Source organism: Cebidichthys violaceus, unplaced genomic scaffold (genome assembly GCF_023349555.1).
Source record: "Cebidichthys violaceus isolate CVI_PGR_0920_01 unplaced genomic scaffold, fCebVio1.0.p SCAF_9, whole genome shotgun sequence".
In the NCBI taxonomy this organism is placed as follows: Eukaryota; Metazoa; Chordata; class Actinopteri; order Perciformes; family Stichaeidae; genus Cebidichthys; species Cebidichthys violaceus.
Genome location: NW_027176975.1, coordinates 15,848,275 through 15,864,074, shown reverse-complemented (window position 1 = coordinate 15,864,074; position 15,800 = coordinate 15,848,275). Strand labels below are relative to the sequence as shown.

At 39.3% G+C, this 15,800-nt stretch overlaps 1 protein-coding gene across 1 annotated transcript in view; it reads left to right on the top strand.

Moving 5' to 3' along the window:
• The first annotated feature begins 372 nt into the window (after window positions 1-372).
• Window positions 373-15,800, top strand: part of bin3 (bridging integrator 3) — a 28,029-nt gene continuing 12,601 nt past the window's right edge. Inside the window, exons 1-5 of the mRNA XM_068702883.1 lie at window positions 373-541; window positions 6,259-6,307; window positions 7,547-7,587; window positions 12,266-12,327; window positions 14,201-14,337. Of these exons, the coding sequence (XP_068558984.1) occupies window positions 534-541; window positions 6,259-6,307; window positions 7,547-7,587; window positions 12,266-12,327; window positions 14,201-14,337 (297 nt within the window). The 5' untranslated portion in view covers window positions 373-533. The remainder of the gene's footprint in view (window positions 542-6,258; window positions 6,308-7,546; window positions 7,588-12,265; window positions 12,328-14,200; window positions 14,338-15,800) is intronic.

The window sequence follows — 15,800 nt, the reverse complement described above, 5'->3', positions numbered from 1 at the left end:
TGTTTTTATTACCTTATAATAAGGTAATTCTATGATGAGCTGAATATTGAAATGAATTTTACTATATCCTTGTGATGGGGAGATGTGCTCCCCTGTTTACTTGGCACTTCAGTTTGTTGTAATGCAATTGTTTTGTTATTTCTATGTAAGTACTTGAATAAAGAAAAATATCACTTGCCTTCAGTTTACTTGGATATCTGTACGTGCACACAAACACACGCACGCCAACGCGTATACCCAAAACACACACACACACACACACACACACGCGCGCGCACACGAATATTTCTGCATTTTAAACACACATTTTTCAATAGCACGTGAACAAGAGAGGTCTGTTATTATTATATGAACACATCATAACGTCTGTTGTATTTTTATTTCGCTTTCTGACAAAAACCTCCTTAGAGGAAACACAAGCGGCTAATCTCCGGACTTCCTGTTTAAAGCTCGACTGTTGACTGGTAGAAGGGATGAGGTCCTTGGAAGATAATAAAACTATCCAATGAAACCGGAATAGAAGTTCAGTCACAATGAGCTGGTATGTATTGTCTACATAATTAATTTGGCGTGTTGTATTGAAAGTATAACTTAAGTATAGTCTATTAATAATGAACAAGGACAGTTGGTTTGTCACCGGGCTCCGGCTATTTCCTGGTAGCTCTAACGTTACACATTATCACATTATTATTATTACAGTTGAACAGGAGTTAGCGCTAGCTTGTTAAACTCACTAAATATAAGCTCACCGAGAGACGATGAGACGGGTCATAGACAGATATCAGTGTCTTGTTAAACAGTTGCTAGCAAAGTGGTAACGTAAGTTGTTGCAAAGAGTTAACGTAACGTTGTTTAGCTAACTTGTACGGTAAGTTAGGGCTAGTTTGTTTGCTGTAACATTAAGTTAACGTAGCAAATAGGGTAGACTAACACTCCTATCTAGAGTTTTAGCTGCTTGTTTATTTAGTATTACTTGTATACTAAATGTAGCTAGCTAGCATCGATTGTTAGGTCAACAGGGTCAACACTGAAGCCATTTAAAGGGTTCTGATCATTGTTGACAGTCTCCTACAAGCTAACGTTAGCATGTTTGACATGATGACAAACGGTCAACAGAGTTTTTTTGTTAGTTTTTGTTCCTTTGTGTACACACAATACAGTCTTAAGTTTCGGCTACTAATCTACAAGTCTGAAGTTATCGACTGGATGCAATTTATTGTCTTATGTGATTGTGAAATTAATATATTTTGGTTTTGGTGTGTGCCAAAGTAATACATTTTGAGATGTCAACTTTTTTGAAAAAAATGACAGATTCATCAATAATGAAAATAACCCTAATCAGCAAGGAAGAAGAAAGTGATTACAATTTCATTTTTATAGTATTATATAAACAAATTGCATCCCTTTTGAAAATGTGGATGTTTTTAGGCTTTGTAGTGCTTTGTAATTTTCTATGGCGCCACAGATGATTGTGGGACTAAGTTCAGTAAATGAAGAGAGGTGGTGTGAACAGTTGGTTTTATGACATAGTCTGAATGGATTCTCTACACAGATAATAGCTGAATCTGAAAGTCTTGTCATCAGAGCTCTTCCGTCCAGCTGGTGACGTCCACCAGAAAGTAAACAACAGCAAACAAGGCTGTGCTTTCATCTTCAGCCAAATGACAACAAGAAACAGCATTCTTCTACAACAGAATATGTTATGTGCATTTCTGATTCTTGACTCTTGACTCAAATAAGTTTAAGTATAAGATAAGCTTTTTCAATAACATCTCTATATGATACACAATTTTGAATTGGCCTTACAGGCCCTCATCAGCACTAGTTTCTGACCCAAGCCAAGTTCTCTGCAAGGACGAGTATAAAATCTCCCCAAAACCTTTTCTTTCGAGTAAAAGTTCACTCAAGGGTGTCTGAGAGTTTATTTATCATGTGTCCATGTTCTGTGTAGAAATAGCTATAGTCTGCATCTGTAGGGTTACTGCGTTCATGTCTTGTTTACAGGAAAATATAGGGGGGGGGGGGTCAACCATATACAGTGTATATTGTATAACAGTATATATATATTTTATTTTGTAAGCCTTTGTTTTGTGGCTGTAAGTTTAAATTGATTTCTCAACATTGACAAACACGTTTTTATAAGTCTGACCCTTTTGGTTGTTTGACAAAAACTTGAGACAAAAACAAAGAACGCATTTGACCCATCCTTACGTTTTAGGCTTTTGGACTATGAAAGCAATGAGGCTGGAATGTTTCTCTTCTACAGTTTCTGGGAAGTTTGCAACCCAATAACATCCGTAATGATTGAATTCTGTCTTGTTCTTTTGACAACATGTTTTGAATTTCATTGCATTGCTCTCAATTCAGCTATATCTCTAATTGATTTGCATGGGAATATAAGTATGGGAAGCTTTGTCGTACACGTCCTCGGTTGTGTGTTGCTGTTTACGAGTTTAAAAAGAGTTTGTTCCTCACAATTCATGACTGCAGTTCAAGATGAAATGCGGAGAACCGAACACATATTAGGCCACCAACAAACTCTTTCAGTACTGTTATGTGTATGTACACTAACTCCCTTCATAATATGTTACATATTCTTAGTGTCATTTTCAGGGAAAACAATAATCAAGGAAGCAAAATGTCGTCACACATTTCAGTCGGACAGTTAATCGCTGGCGAGCGACGCTTCCACCAGCACGCACCGCCAAACACAAGGTCAAGAGTGGGATGTTGGACCAGTGAAAAGAGTCCTTTATGGGCTCTGCTGACTGATGCATTCCAGTAGGGCCTGCAAACTTGCCTCTATGACGTGAGAGGTTTGACTTCGGGGTCATCGTCGGAACAATTCCACTTCCCAACATCTTCAACTAGCCCTCTGTGCTCCGTGGAATATCCATAGTTGAATGATGCACTACCCCTCTAATGGCGTACACACTTGCAGTTTTAGTGAAAAGCCATTGGTTCTTCCAGTTGATGCATAATGCGTCCCGGATAGAGAAGACTGTCGCGTCTTTGTTCTTGCCTACGTGCTTGCTTGATGGCAGTGATGTGTAGCCTATTACAGCAAAGATCAGATAGCTCCGTCAATGCAAGTTGACCATCTTACTGATGATGACGGCAAGTGTGTAACAGAGCACTTTTTTTTACTGCGTCTTTGCCTGAAAATGGACAATGACCAAATATGACCAATAACTTGTCACTGAGATGCTCCACAGTCCTAGTTCCTAAAACTATCCTATTTGTGTCCCTTAAGTTATTGCTTCATATGTACTATATATGTATACTGTATGTGTAGAAATACTAATTATTACTTTAGATTTTTTATTTTTTAGTTAGTTAGTATTTAACACTAAATATCAAAGTAATATTAAACTGCCCACGCCTGCCATCACTAGGCTTAGATTTCTTTCAGAATAATTTGGACTTGAGCTGTTGTAACACATACGTTTTCTGTCTTCAGCTGCCTTGCGGTCAGGCCTCTGCCATGTCAGACGCTAAGTTCTGGGTTCACAGGACCTAACTTACCAGTGTTTCTAAATGTGACAGCCCCTACAGAACGATCGCTGTGTGAAGAAACATTAGAAATTATTCTCACAGTGACTGCCATCCTCCCTCATTTTCTCCCTCCGGTCGCCCGCTACATGTTCCCTCTCCCTCTCGAAGCACACTTCACTCTGTGTGTTTGCCAGTTCTCATGAGCAGTTGAAGAGAGTGACCACTTTCCTTTGGCTCTTTGTAGAAGTGGATACACTCTGAATCTGTAACATTAAGGACCCTCCAGTTTTTTTTTCGCCCCAAATATAGCAAATATATCCTTTGATACGTTTAAAGGGAAAATCCATCATCGTACAGTTACACTTGGACTCTTGATGTCATCGAGAAATTAAATTAATCCCGTCATGGTGCCAAAACATGGCAAAAGAGAACATTGAAAGCTAACATTTAAATATGTTTCACTGTAATGTTTATACTTAACTCTACCATTGTTTTTTTTTGTTGCTGTGGATGTCATGATGTCATGACACACCCACCAAATGCAAGCAAACATCGAAAGCTGTTGCCAAACGTTGTGCAATGTTGGTAGAAAACCGACTCTCCAACCTGAAAAAAATAAACTAATGCAAAATTGCGAAATCCCTTTGAACACCAAAGTGACAGTATATTTGTCAAGTTGTTTTCTTTTAATACAACCACATTGGCTGTGTCCTCTTCTTACGTATGAGTCGTGTTATGTTCCCTGAAATTTCAGTTATAAATAGTTTGTTTTCAAAACGGACACGCACTGCTAGTGCACGTATTGGTTAATTAAGCTTTATTTATTCAGGAAGTGTCATTGAGATCAACTTCTCTTTTTCAAAATAGACCTGAGACAAATTTCATATACAACATCATAATAAGACAATTCAGTCACACAAAGCAATCATCACACACACAGACGCACTAATTAAAACAATCACAAATATTATTAGTAAGACGCCTTTTATTTCCCTCAGAGGAATAAGTGTTTTGCAGTTTGTTACAGTAGCGAGATGCATACAGTACCGATTAGTATAAAACCTATTGATGTATATGTGAGTCACTAGTGTAACTCTGTGCAGTTGTAGTTTCTGGTATCAAAAATCATGAGGGCCAAACAAAGGCATGCTGCATTAGCAAGAGGAACAGTTGTGACCAAAAGTAGGTGCTTACAACACTGGATAACAGGTTCATGAAACATGTACATATCACAATAAACTAGTGTTTAGGGAGGCAACTTTTTGCTAATGTTTGGTACATGTCTGACCAGGCTGAAATAATTTTTTTCAGAGTCAAATTAAAAACGGATCTTCCATAAGAGAGTAGTAGTCTGTGTGAGGCTGGTTCTCCTTATCGTAGCTTTGACAGAGCACTGATCTCCAGTTTACAATTAGTTAATTAAGTTAATTATGCTGCTGTTGTATTTTGGGGATTCATACCATTTCAAAGCCGGTTACTTGCGTACGTTCTGTGACGTTAATAGTGTAGTGATCAGGTAGCCGAAAGGTGAGTCACCTAAAGATGGTGGTGAGTAATTTATGTGGTTATTTTCCGTGGTGGCTCACCCAAGTGATGACACAGTGGGTGAAACTTCTCTCCTGAGCCAAAATATTTTCAGGCATTAGTAATCGGTAAAGATTCAAATAAATAAAGGATTTGTTGAAATCCTGATAAGGTCAGGACAGCTGGTGCTTGACACAAACTGAAGCACAGCACCAACACAGAGCCAGCTAATCAAAAGAAATCTTGATACCTCTGCCACTTGTGAAACCTGTTTTTTCTTTCTTTACTAGATTAATCCTTGTGTTATTTGACCATGTTGAGTTTTGTGATTGAGCTGTCATCAAAAGGATCTTCCCCACACATCAGTAGCATTCCCTGGTTGCACAACGAGGCCCGACATCACACCCTCTCTTTTCCATCTCATTAGTCTACACACCTTTCTTTTGACGCAGCTGCTGCCTCACCCTGCCTGTCAGCAGTAACTGTCCATCATATAGCTTAGATTTCAGGCTATTAGTGCCACATCAATGGCAACCTACAGCCCAGCACATTGGCAAGGCACTTTTTTTTTTCTCGTCTTATGCTTTCCCAAAGCAGTCTGATGCTCGGCAACAACTTATTATGGCAACGGCAAGGGTTTTGAAATGTGGATAAAAGATTGTGTTTTAACTAAGGAGGCACAGGCTTCTTTTTCTTTTACCAAAACTATTGTCGGTGTGTGTCTTTCAAGAGTGAAGAAAAGTTTGTGTTTCATTCTCAAAATGAGGTGCAACCACTGCAGTTACACTAAACCCAGAGACATGTTTTGTTTTTGGGTTCATTTGTAGCAATGGTCTCAAAAGTCATTGTCCTGGCTGTTCTCTTTGAGTCCCAATACATCAGGGTGTCTCGGCTTCCTAGGCGTGTGCATCTGTGTTTGATTGCCGAGCCGGGGTCATGCAGTAAAGAGGGACAACCACTTCTGTTTAGTGATATCCGCCTGCAATGGGAGCCAGATGTGTTCGGTGATGACATGTGGTTAATATACAGTACATGGCTTTGAGAAGCAGGAGTTAACGGCTTCAGATTGTTGGTGTCAGGGATCTGAAAGATGCGCCTGTTCACCTTCTGACCTGTGCCAGCCTCTTGTCACCCGTCATGCAACGGATGACAATCTTAAGCAGTAATTCCACCTTTTTAGGGAGTTGTTTTCCAGTTGCTTATGTCTGTCACCTGTCATTTGCTTTTGTGTTATTTCAGGATTCCCTTCAAGATTGGACAACCAAAGAAGCAGATTGTCTCTAAAACCGTAAGTCAGAACAAAAGTTCACTCAATTCACTCAATCAAAAATGTTTAGTGCATGAAATTTAACCAAGTCTATTTAGATTAATAAATCTAAACTTCCTTTTAAGGCATTATTTGTAAAAATAACAAAAATAAAACAGGCCATGTTTTTGTGAAGGTTTGGCTGTAGTTGTTTCACAAACGGTGTATACAACATGAATAGTAGTTTATATAATGTCATCAGAGGGCCTCACCCGAAAGAGTGATTACTGACCCATGCAAAGGGGGCAGAGGTGGTTACCTTGAAGTGACAGTCAGTGGGTGATCTCTGGAGAAAACCACTTCCACTGTAATGGGTCTGTGGCCCGGCAGGCCCTGTCAGACTGGGTTTCCAGCTTCCTGTTCCATCCGAGGCAAAACCCAGGGAGTGGGTTAGAGGCAGCCCAGTCAGACGACCCGCTGGTGACAAAGTGACAACTGCCCTCCTCGTTGTTTGAGCCACTGTGTTTACATCCAGGAGCCCACAGAACCACCAGACAGGAAGCTGCCTCTGTAACCTGCTCGGCATGTTTTAGAGACATGGTTTGACAAACTGTCTTAGCCCTTGTTGACCCTGGGAACTTGATGCACTCAGCATGTTTCCTCCACTTCAACCCCTGCAACCTCTTTTGTACATGGCCTAGGAACTATTGGTCTAAAGGTAGAGGGTAGAGGGACTATTGAGCCATGGTTGAGTGCTAACGCAAGCCTTGAGACTCCAACAACTCATGTACATAATTTAAGTAAGTAAGTACAATTTATTTATAAAGTACTTTTCACAGACATTAGTCACAAAGTGCTTAACATGAGCAGAATTACAAACAAAAAAGGTCAATGTGACCATATAAGGGGCCAATAATTTACATTAAAATGCGCAAAAACAGAAAGTACAAACGTAAAACATGGTTTAAAAGCAGGCCTAGGCTTTAGACTAAGAACAAGCACTGGTTGCTGCTAGTATGTGTTACATCTCAAACCATGGTGTCACTTCTTAATTGGTTATCAGTCTAATTTACCTAAACTTCTTTATTCTTCATTTCAGATGATGCGAAAATGTAGAAATTTTGTCCCCAAGTTTTTTTTTGATTTGATTCCTGTGACATGTAGTTCCTCAGACTCTGTATGATGTATGTATACAAGTGTTGTGTGCTCATACCATGGGATAATCCAGTTGACACACATTTTAAGTCACAGAATCTTTACATGAATTGTGTTCTTCTTTAGGTTGAAAGAGACTTCGAGCGAGAATATGACAAGCTCCAAAAGTAAGTCTGCATTTTGAACCGAAGTCTATATTAAGGTAGACGATCAAAGATGTGTGATTATAGGATTATAATGAACTCAAAGCCTACTTTGTGTGTTGTGTGCTAGAGGTCCAGTGCGTGCATGTGTGTAACATTGTGGTCTTTTAGTGCTTTCAGTTTGCTGAAAGGTCGTTTCTCCTGCACTATGTCTGTGAACACATTTAGTTTTTCTGGAAGTAAAATTCTAAAACCAAGTTATTGTTCAGAGGTCTCCTTGTGCCAACATGAAAAATTGTTTTTAATAAGCATGTTAACACAACTTAAAAAAAATCTGTTATTTATAAATAAAATGAAACAAAAGTAATAACTTAACATGTGAAAAGGTGTTATTATTTATCTTAAAATATGTATTCATTATCGTTCATTCCCTAGTCAGAGAAATATGACGTAAGAAATATGTACCAGACACACTGTAAAAAAAATCTTTTCAGAAATGCTTGCACGCGTTATCCCAATTTAGATAGTTGTTGCATATTATACAATTATTTATAATTTGACATGTAAGTATTTTGGCTTTACATGTTTACAAAGCACTATGAGAAACTCAAACTAACATGCTCCTCATTGTACACACAGTTTCTTTGTCACACACAGTTTGCCCATCCCTGCTGCGTTTGGGCACTTCTTTTTTTTTTTTTTTTTTTTCTCAACATTGAACTGTGAAGGGACCCACATTTGAGCTACAATGGTGTCTGAAAGAAGGAGAGCTTCCTTTGCATTAGATGTTTCCCTCGACCACTGATACATTTAGATTAAAGCTAGAGTTAAGGTTATAACCCATGAAAGTACCTGTGAATGCACCATTAGTGTTCAGAAATTCAGAAATAGGCTCCAAAGTCCAAGTATTTAATTAATTTATGGATGTAGACATTCTGAAGGCATTTGACAAGTGACTAAAAAGCCTAAACTAAAAATGCAATTCAGAGAACTTAAGCACCCAAGACCTGAGAGCGCAGTACATCTTCTCTTACTGAGGTTACAGAAACTCCCTGAGGGCCCTGCAGAATGAGTGGGAACACCATTTGCATCTCAGGTTTGGTTGAGTAGGAGGGCCCATTATCAGGAAGGTGTGGTGCCAATAGACCTTATAGATGAGTCAGAGCAGCAGGCCTGTACAGACTTTTAGGTTCTCCACCCTAGAGATCCATATCAACACACTGTGGTGTGTCTGTGGCCTAAATATACTTGGTAGACTAAACCACGGATCCTGTTTCTGATTTCCATTTGACTGACAAAAGATTTTGGTGTAGTTTGACTTGGGATCTTGTTGGATTAATGATATTGAATCTAAAATAAGGTTACTTGCCATGTGCACAGCAGCACGCTTCTCTGAGCTTGACTATAGTCTGACCGCTACAGGGTTTTTGAGGCCAATTTTGATATCACTATTTGAGAGTTATAGAAGTGTTATTATTATTATTATTATTATTATTATTATTATTATACTATTAGGCTTTTTTTTTTTTTTACTCAAAGGTATATTATACATAAACACCTTTTGATTGAAAACCCTTAAATTTGTTTTAAATAGTTTGAACCCAATGTTTAGTGAGCTAGACACCATAGTTTGAAATGCTCTCTCGATGACAAACTATGTACCAGCATAATTTTTTTTTTAGGGATTTTATCAAATACACTGAATACACTGATATATTTTATCTGCAATTAGCAAATATCCTCTGATCTATTGGCTATTTAATTGGCTCAACTGCATTGCCTGACCTATGGTCTCATTTTAAACCGCTGCATATGCACAAAAGATGTGAGTCCGATTGAGAGGAGTCATCGTATGTAGATTGATTCCTCTCACACATTTAATTTCACTTATACATCTTATACATCCCCTTTATCATAAATATTCAAACCAGCAATGTTACTTGTGCTTTTTGCTAGTGAGGCGTAACTATTTCATCGGCACCTTTCATTTGTAAAAGATATAAACTTACGAAACTATCGAATCCCTCTCAATATTTCATCAGCGCTGTCTGCAACCGGAGCACATTCAGCATGTCCGTACAGGTGCGCACATCTTCCTGTCTAGTTTGTTTTTTATATAGAGCACAACTTTTGCGTGGAAAAAGTGTCTAAATGATTGTGGCCACACAGGCCCAGCGTTGGGGTACCGGAGCAAGGAGCAGCAGCTGTTCCACTCGGCCGCTCTATTAGCACCTTTTTGGAAAGAGACTCCAGGCTCACCTGGCACTCATCCAGCATGGCTCTCCTACTGTCAGTGCTGACAGAGTAGGGGAGATGCAACCGCATTGTGCCACACATTTTTAAAGTAGGAGGTACTATCTGGAACAAGGGTTTCACAAACGAGCACTACAACAACACATCGTGAGTGTACAGGCATTGGACTCGGTGCATGCTAGTTTGTTTACATAGCGAGATGCTTTTCACCCACCATCCTGCAACCCCATCTCCGTGATTGGCAGGGTTAGACTGTTATTTTCCTCTTTCCATATTTTCCTCCTTTCATTACTCTCAAGTGTTAACTGTGTCAGCCAATTTTCAAGACTATTTATTTTAGTTTTAGTTTGTTTCGCACGATGCCCTCAATTGACTCCACTGGCATACATAGTTGCATTCAACATTTCTCAACTGATTCTACTTGCTGGCATCGCAAAGACGAAAATGATTGAACACTGACCATATATCAGCATTTCCAGATGTTAAAGGTGCATTTACATGGACAAGAATAATGTAACAATAATGATCATTATTGGCTCTCTTGTTGCCAGTTTGTTTTTGTCAGTCAGCACAAATAGCATGCAGAAATGAGTAATCAGATTACTAGTAGCCTATTTAACATGGATGTACAGGTTACTCATGTCCATGTAAACACATTGTAATATAAGTGACCTTTTAAATTCTTTCTAAAATCATATTTTTCACAGCACATTCATTGTCCAGGCCTACGTGGACTCATTTAAGTATTTGAGTATGCATTTGCTGCATTTAGAACTGTCTATTTCTTAATATCCGTAATGTACTAATACGTTGTGATTGCTTTAGAAGAGGGCTGATATGGCTCATGAGACCCAGTTACATCTAATTGGTGACAGAAATACAAGAAGTTACTGTGGAGATTGTTCTGACAGAGTGCTTTTTTTTCGTGTTGTGTGAACAATAAGCGATGAAGTTACATCATTTACTGCAAATGACATTTTTGGAACAACCTCCATCTGGTCTGTGGCGATTCAGTGCAGAATCCTGAAGCGCGTCAAGACAGACAAAAGCATGCAGAGGACAAGTTATGATGGGGACTGATTACTGATTTTTAGTTACCCTTAGACCCGACATCCTCGCAGTTTACTGGCCCTTTGTTGTACAACAAATGCATGAATAAATTACATTGCAGTTACAGATGAGTCTGAAATCAAACCTATTACAAATGCAATCTGACATGGCTAATACCATTAAATGTTTCTACTGCTGTTGTTGACAGTTGCCTAGAACCCCACATGCTATTTTGTGACTAAAATATATTTAACTAAGAAGTTATATGGCTTAAAATCTCTTTGGATCATGTTGCACAAGCTGTTTGGTTTAATTTGAAAATATCACAGTATGTTGCTCTATTTGGAGTTGAATATTTCCTTATCTGTCCTGTCATTTGTGTTTTGTGTTATGAAATGGAGCCGTGCCATTGTGTGTTCTATGAACATATTAAAAGCTTCATTGATACATTAATAATAATAATAATACTTTATGGTGCATTATTCCTTTGAAGCCAGACTCCTGAGGTTTAACAGTTTTAATTGTCAGTGTTGAGGCAACAGAGAACCAATCACATTTATGTTTGGTTCATGCACATGTGCTTATACTGCAATAACCCACTATTTGTTTATTTCCCAGCTGTTGAACAATTAAAAAAAAAAACAGCCTAAACCCTGTATTTGGAGACACCAGACTGCCAGTTGTGGGTTACCAGTGTCCTAAATCTTATGGCCAGTGGCCATAGTGCCCCCACCAGAAATCCTTTGGGATTACACAGCTATTGTCTTCCCTGTTAGTATAATATCTCAAAGCAAAGACGGAATTGAAACCACCACATTCCCTTTTTCATCAAACAGGAGAAATGATATGACAGCAGTCTCAGGGGAGATTCTAAACCCCTCGTTTGCCTTAATTGATGTAATGAATGGCGTGTGTTTTCAGCCTCCATAGTCTGGTAATTGCCATTTTTAACACCCATCAATGGAATATGAGCAGTGGAATGATTGAAGACATTAATGCTTTTCAGAGGAAACGTAGTTGACAGTAACAAGAAGGATTCCCTGAATTATTAATTAGTTAACGGATGTTATAATAGCATTTTATGTGGAATCAATGAAATGTGTAATTCCTTCTTGAACCACCTTTTTTTTTTATATACTAATTTTCTTTTCTAGGTTTTTGGTTTGGATGTGTTCTTGTCAACACGTCTTGAATGGATGAAAAATATATAGATCTGATTATGATTCGTGATATGAAATGTGGAGACAGTGTACCGCGTTTTGTCACGTTAGGTATTGTTTCCTCTTCTGTCTCTGTTTAATGCTATTGTTTGCTCATGTTCCCCTTTGTTGTCAGTGTTGCTTTACTGTGTTACCTGACCAGAAGCTGGCTGATCATCATCCTCCTTCTTGTCTCACAGGCTGGAGGATCAGACGAAAAAGCTTCACAAGGACATGAAGAAAAGCACTGAGGCTGATTTAGGTGTGTTCTACGACTAACGTGTGTGTGTGTGTGTGTGTGTGTGTGTGTGTGTGTGTGTGTGTGTGTGTGTGTGTGTGTGTGTGTGTTACCGCCTGGTGTGCCATTGATCTCCACTTGTTCACCAACATACTTCATGTTGCTTGGCAGGTTTTTCAGGGCTAGAAAGACTCTTTGGTTGTCTTGTTGTTTTTTTTGGTTGTGCAGCAGTTCTCTGAACGACTCGACAAATGAGACGACACAGTGCGGGCCTGCGCCTTAATCTTTTATAGGTTTTTCCAGGCGATCAGAGTGTGTGTTTTGGGTTTATATGAGTGTAGGGCTCCATTCGTCTACCATCTCTGCCCTCATTTATTCAAGCAATTGTCGGCCACAGAAACCATGTTTACTCTACTTTTTATTTGCTTATTTGTTGGTTATGGAGTTGTGTACTTTTGGAAGCGGCAATAGACATGGCCTGTGGTAAGTAGTCAGTTGTGGGGGTGGAGGATCGGGGACGGATGGAGGAGTGAGAGACTTCTTAATTTCCTCTCCTTTGTGCTCTAGAATATGGATGTCGGCATCATCAAAGTGTCGTAGCTGTCAGGCCCTCATTATCGTTAATGGATTCCATCTGTTGCACAGGTCCCGTCTCCAACAACTGCTACCAAACAAAGAACTGGACCTACTCTGCATGTCAGCACTGCATTTAATACACTTACTTTCTATATCAACCGGTATTCATCAAGTCAAGGGTGGTGATTTGCTGAACTCTATTGAACACGCTTCCAATTAGCCGGTGACGGACAATAATATCTTTTTAAGGCTTGCTCCGGTTTACAATTTCAATTAGACAAAGTAACAGCAGGCGCAGAAAGTGGCGGGGATAACTGTGCTCTGCATACTGAGGAAGTGTTCATGTGGTTTCAGTCCCAGGTGATTACAAGAGAGACTTGAGCTTTACTTATTTGCACCTTACTAACACAAATAATTAAATCACTACCCTCGGGTCACCTTTTGCCTTTCATGACCCTATAATAAACATGTCTCTCTGTCATATAAGACGAGGCCAAATCAAGCAATTTGTTACCTGTCAAATGGTAGAAAGATGCAGAAGCGGCACACAACGATAATTGATTGGTTGAAAATTGGTCTTGAGAGAATCCTGAGGGAGTGTGAAAAGAGACCAATGACTGTTCCAGATCTCCACGAAGCCCATTTTCACCACAGCCTTTCCTGTCAGCTTGTATCTCCTCAGTGAAGCTCATTTATTCTGACTGTGAAGCCATAATCTGATCTGTGCTCTGTGTCTAAACAGCGTGGCATGTGTGTAGATTAACAGTAATCGGTGCTGTCAGTATAGAGACATTGCAAAGAGCACTGTGCCACTTTGCTGCTTAGTTCTTTTCCCAAAAGCTCACTTTTAAAGACCCTACCACAAACAAACACATACATGGATGAAACAGTTAGGGTAATCCACAAAAAATGTTTAAGAAAAATGCAAATAATCTGGTGTTGAATTGGATTAGAATGTGTAGATTAGGACATCTTCAGTAACTGTGTGTGTGTGTGTGTGTGTGTGTGTGTGTGTGTGTGTGTGTGTGTGTGTGTGAGTGTGAGTGTGAGTGTGTGTGTGTGTGTGTGTGAGTGTGAGTGTGAGAGAGAGAGAGAGAGAGAGAGAGACTAAGTGGAGAGCAGAGGGTCGGTGGTTCGATCCCCGGCTCCTGCTCTACTAGTCTCATGTCAATGTGTCCTTGAGCAAGACACTTAACCCCAAAATTGCTCCCGTAGCTGCGTCTACGGTGTGTAGATAGATACTGAATTGTAAGTCGCTTTGGATAAAAGTGTCTGCTAAATGACCGTAATGTAATGTAATGTGTGTGTGTGTGTCTCTCAGCCATGTCCAAAGCAGCCGTGAAGATCTCTGCAGACCTGCTGAGTAACCCGCTGTGTGAGCAGGACCAGGCCTTCCTGGAGTCCATGACCTCTTTAGATACGGCCATGAGAAGGATGGACTCCTTCAACCAGGAGAAGGTCAGACCCGTTCCCACACACTTCTCTCACTCTTTTTCATTTTTAGTGTGTTATCTCACTCTTTTTTTTTTCTGTCTTTCTCTGCTTTGTTTCCTTGGCACTTGCCATTGGCACAGATACCATTAGAATAGTATCGGGGGAAATGTCTTTCCTCAGACATACAAAGTAGGAAACTAGACAGGGTTTTTGTTGAAAATGCATGTTTTCATATTTGTCAATATTGTGCAGCCTGTGGACTAAAAACTATCCGTATGCCTTTCCTTCTGCTGTTTTTTGAAAAGCATCTGTGGCATCATCCTCTATAAGCTCCAGCTACTGGTTATCAGCTGTGAAGATTGATGCACTTGTGACTCACTGGTGTCTAAAATAACTCATACAATGGAAAGGCAGGAAAATACTGTTTGTACCACAAAATCTACCACAAAATCTATAGAAGTAGAGGAGTACCTCCTATGCATGGCATGCATAGTGAACAAGTATTACTTATTGAAACAAACCTTTGGCTTTTTTCCTTCTTTATGGAGAAGAGCAACTGTTATCAGCTTGAATTTATAATACTTACAACACTTTTTATATAAACCTTTCAAATCACATTTTTGTTGGTAGAACTAGATGAGACTGCCAGTGTGGCTAGAATATGGTCCATAACTTCCTTCACTTATGTTTTTCCTCTTACTGCACTTGTTTGTGTTTTGGTATTCAGAGTATTTTTTTAATTTGCAGTGTGTTTCCTGTAATCTTTGTTTGCTTTCACTCTTGCATGTTCTGTCCTAAGGGGCAACCGCTCACAAGCAGACATTTCTTTTCCAGAGCTCACCGTCTCACACTGTACTTTGTGAAGATTTCTTCTTTGGCTATCAGGCCTCTTCAGATTATTTGCCAGGTGCACGTCAGGTTTTGTGATTAGAATCATCGCCACAGGTAGTTGTGAAGTGAATCATAGTGGCACCGCATGTGTGCGTCCTCAAGGCGCTACACTGTGAAGGGTAGACTTTTTTAAAGAGGAGAAAAATACAGGAGATCACACTAAGGCGTATACAGAGTGACTTTTTTTTCCATCTGTGTTTTTTTGACTCATTGACCTGCTGTTCGGTGTTTTGGGCTTTTTTTTTTTTTTATACATTTGTTGCCTTAAACAAATCCCCTTTATTTTCACATTTAGTTGTGTATCAGAATGATTTAATAACTACACAACAATGATAATAACATGGTGGAGAAAATGAATACATGGGTAATTATTTGTATTCCATGGTCAAATTCTCAAAGTGGTATCTCTGGAAAAGCACACCGTTTGGATTTGGAGTGAACGGGACTTTTTTTTTTTTCGTGAACTTTCATGAACTGGAGTCAATTTCCATAGAAAATCTAAACCTAAGATATGTGAGTGAAGCAGTGAACACAGAAATGTCTCATTGTTATAACTTACACTACTTAGATTGAAAACATATTTCAAAATTAAAGTT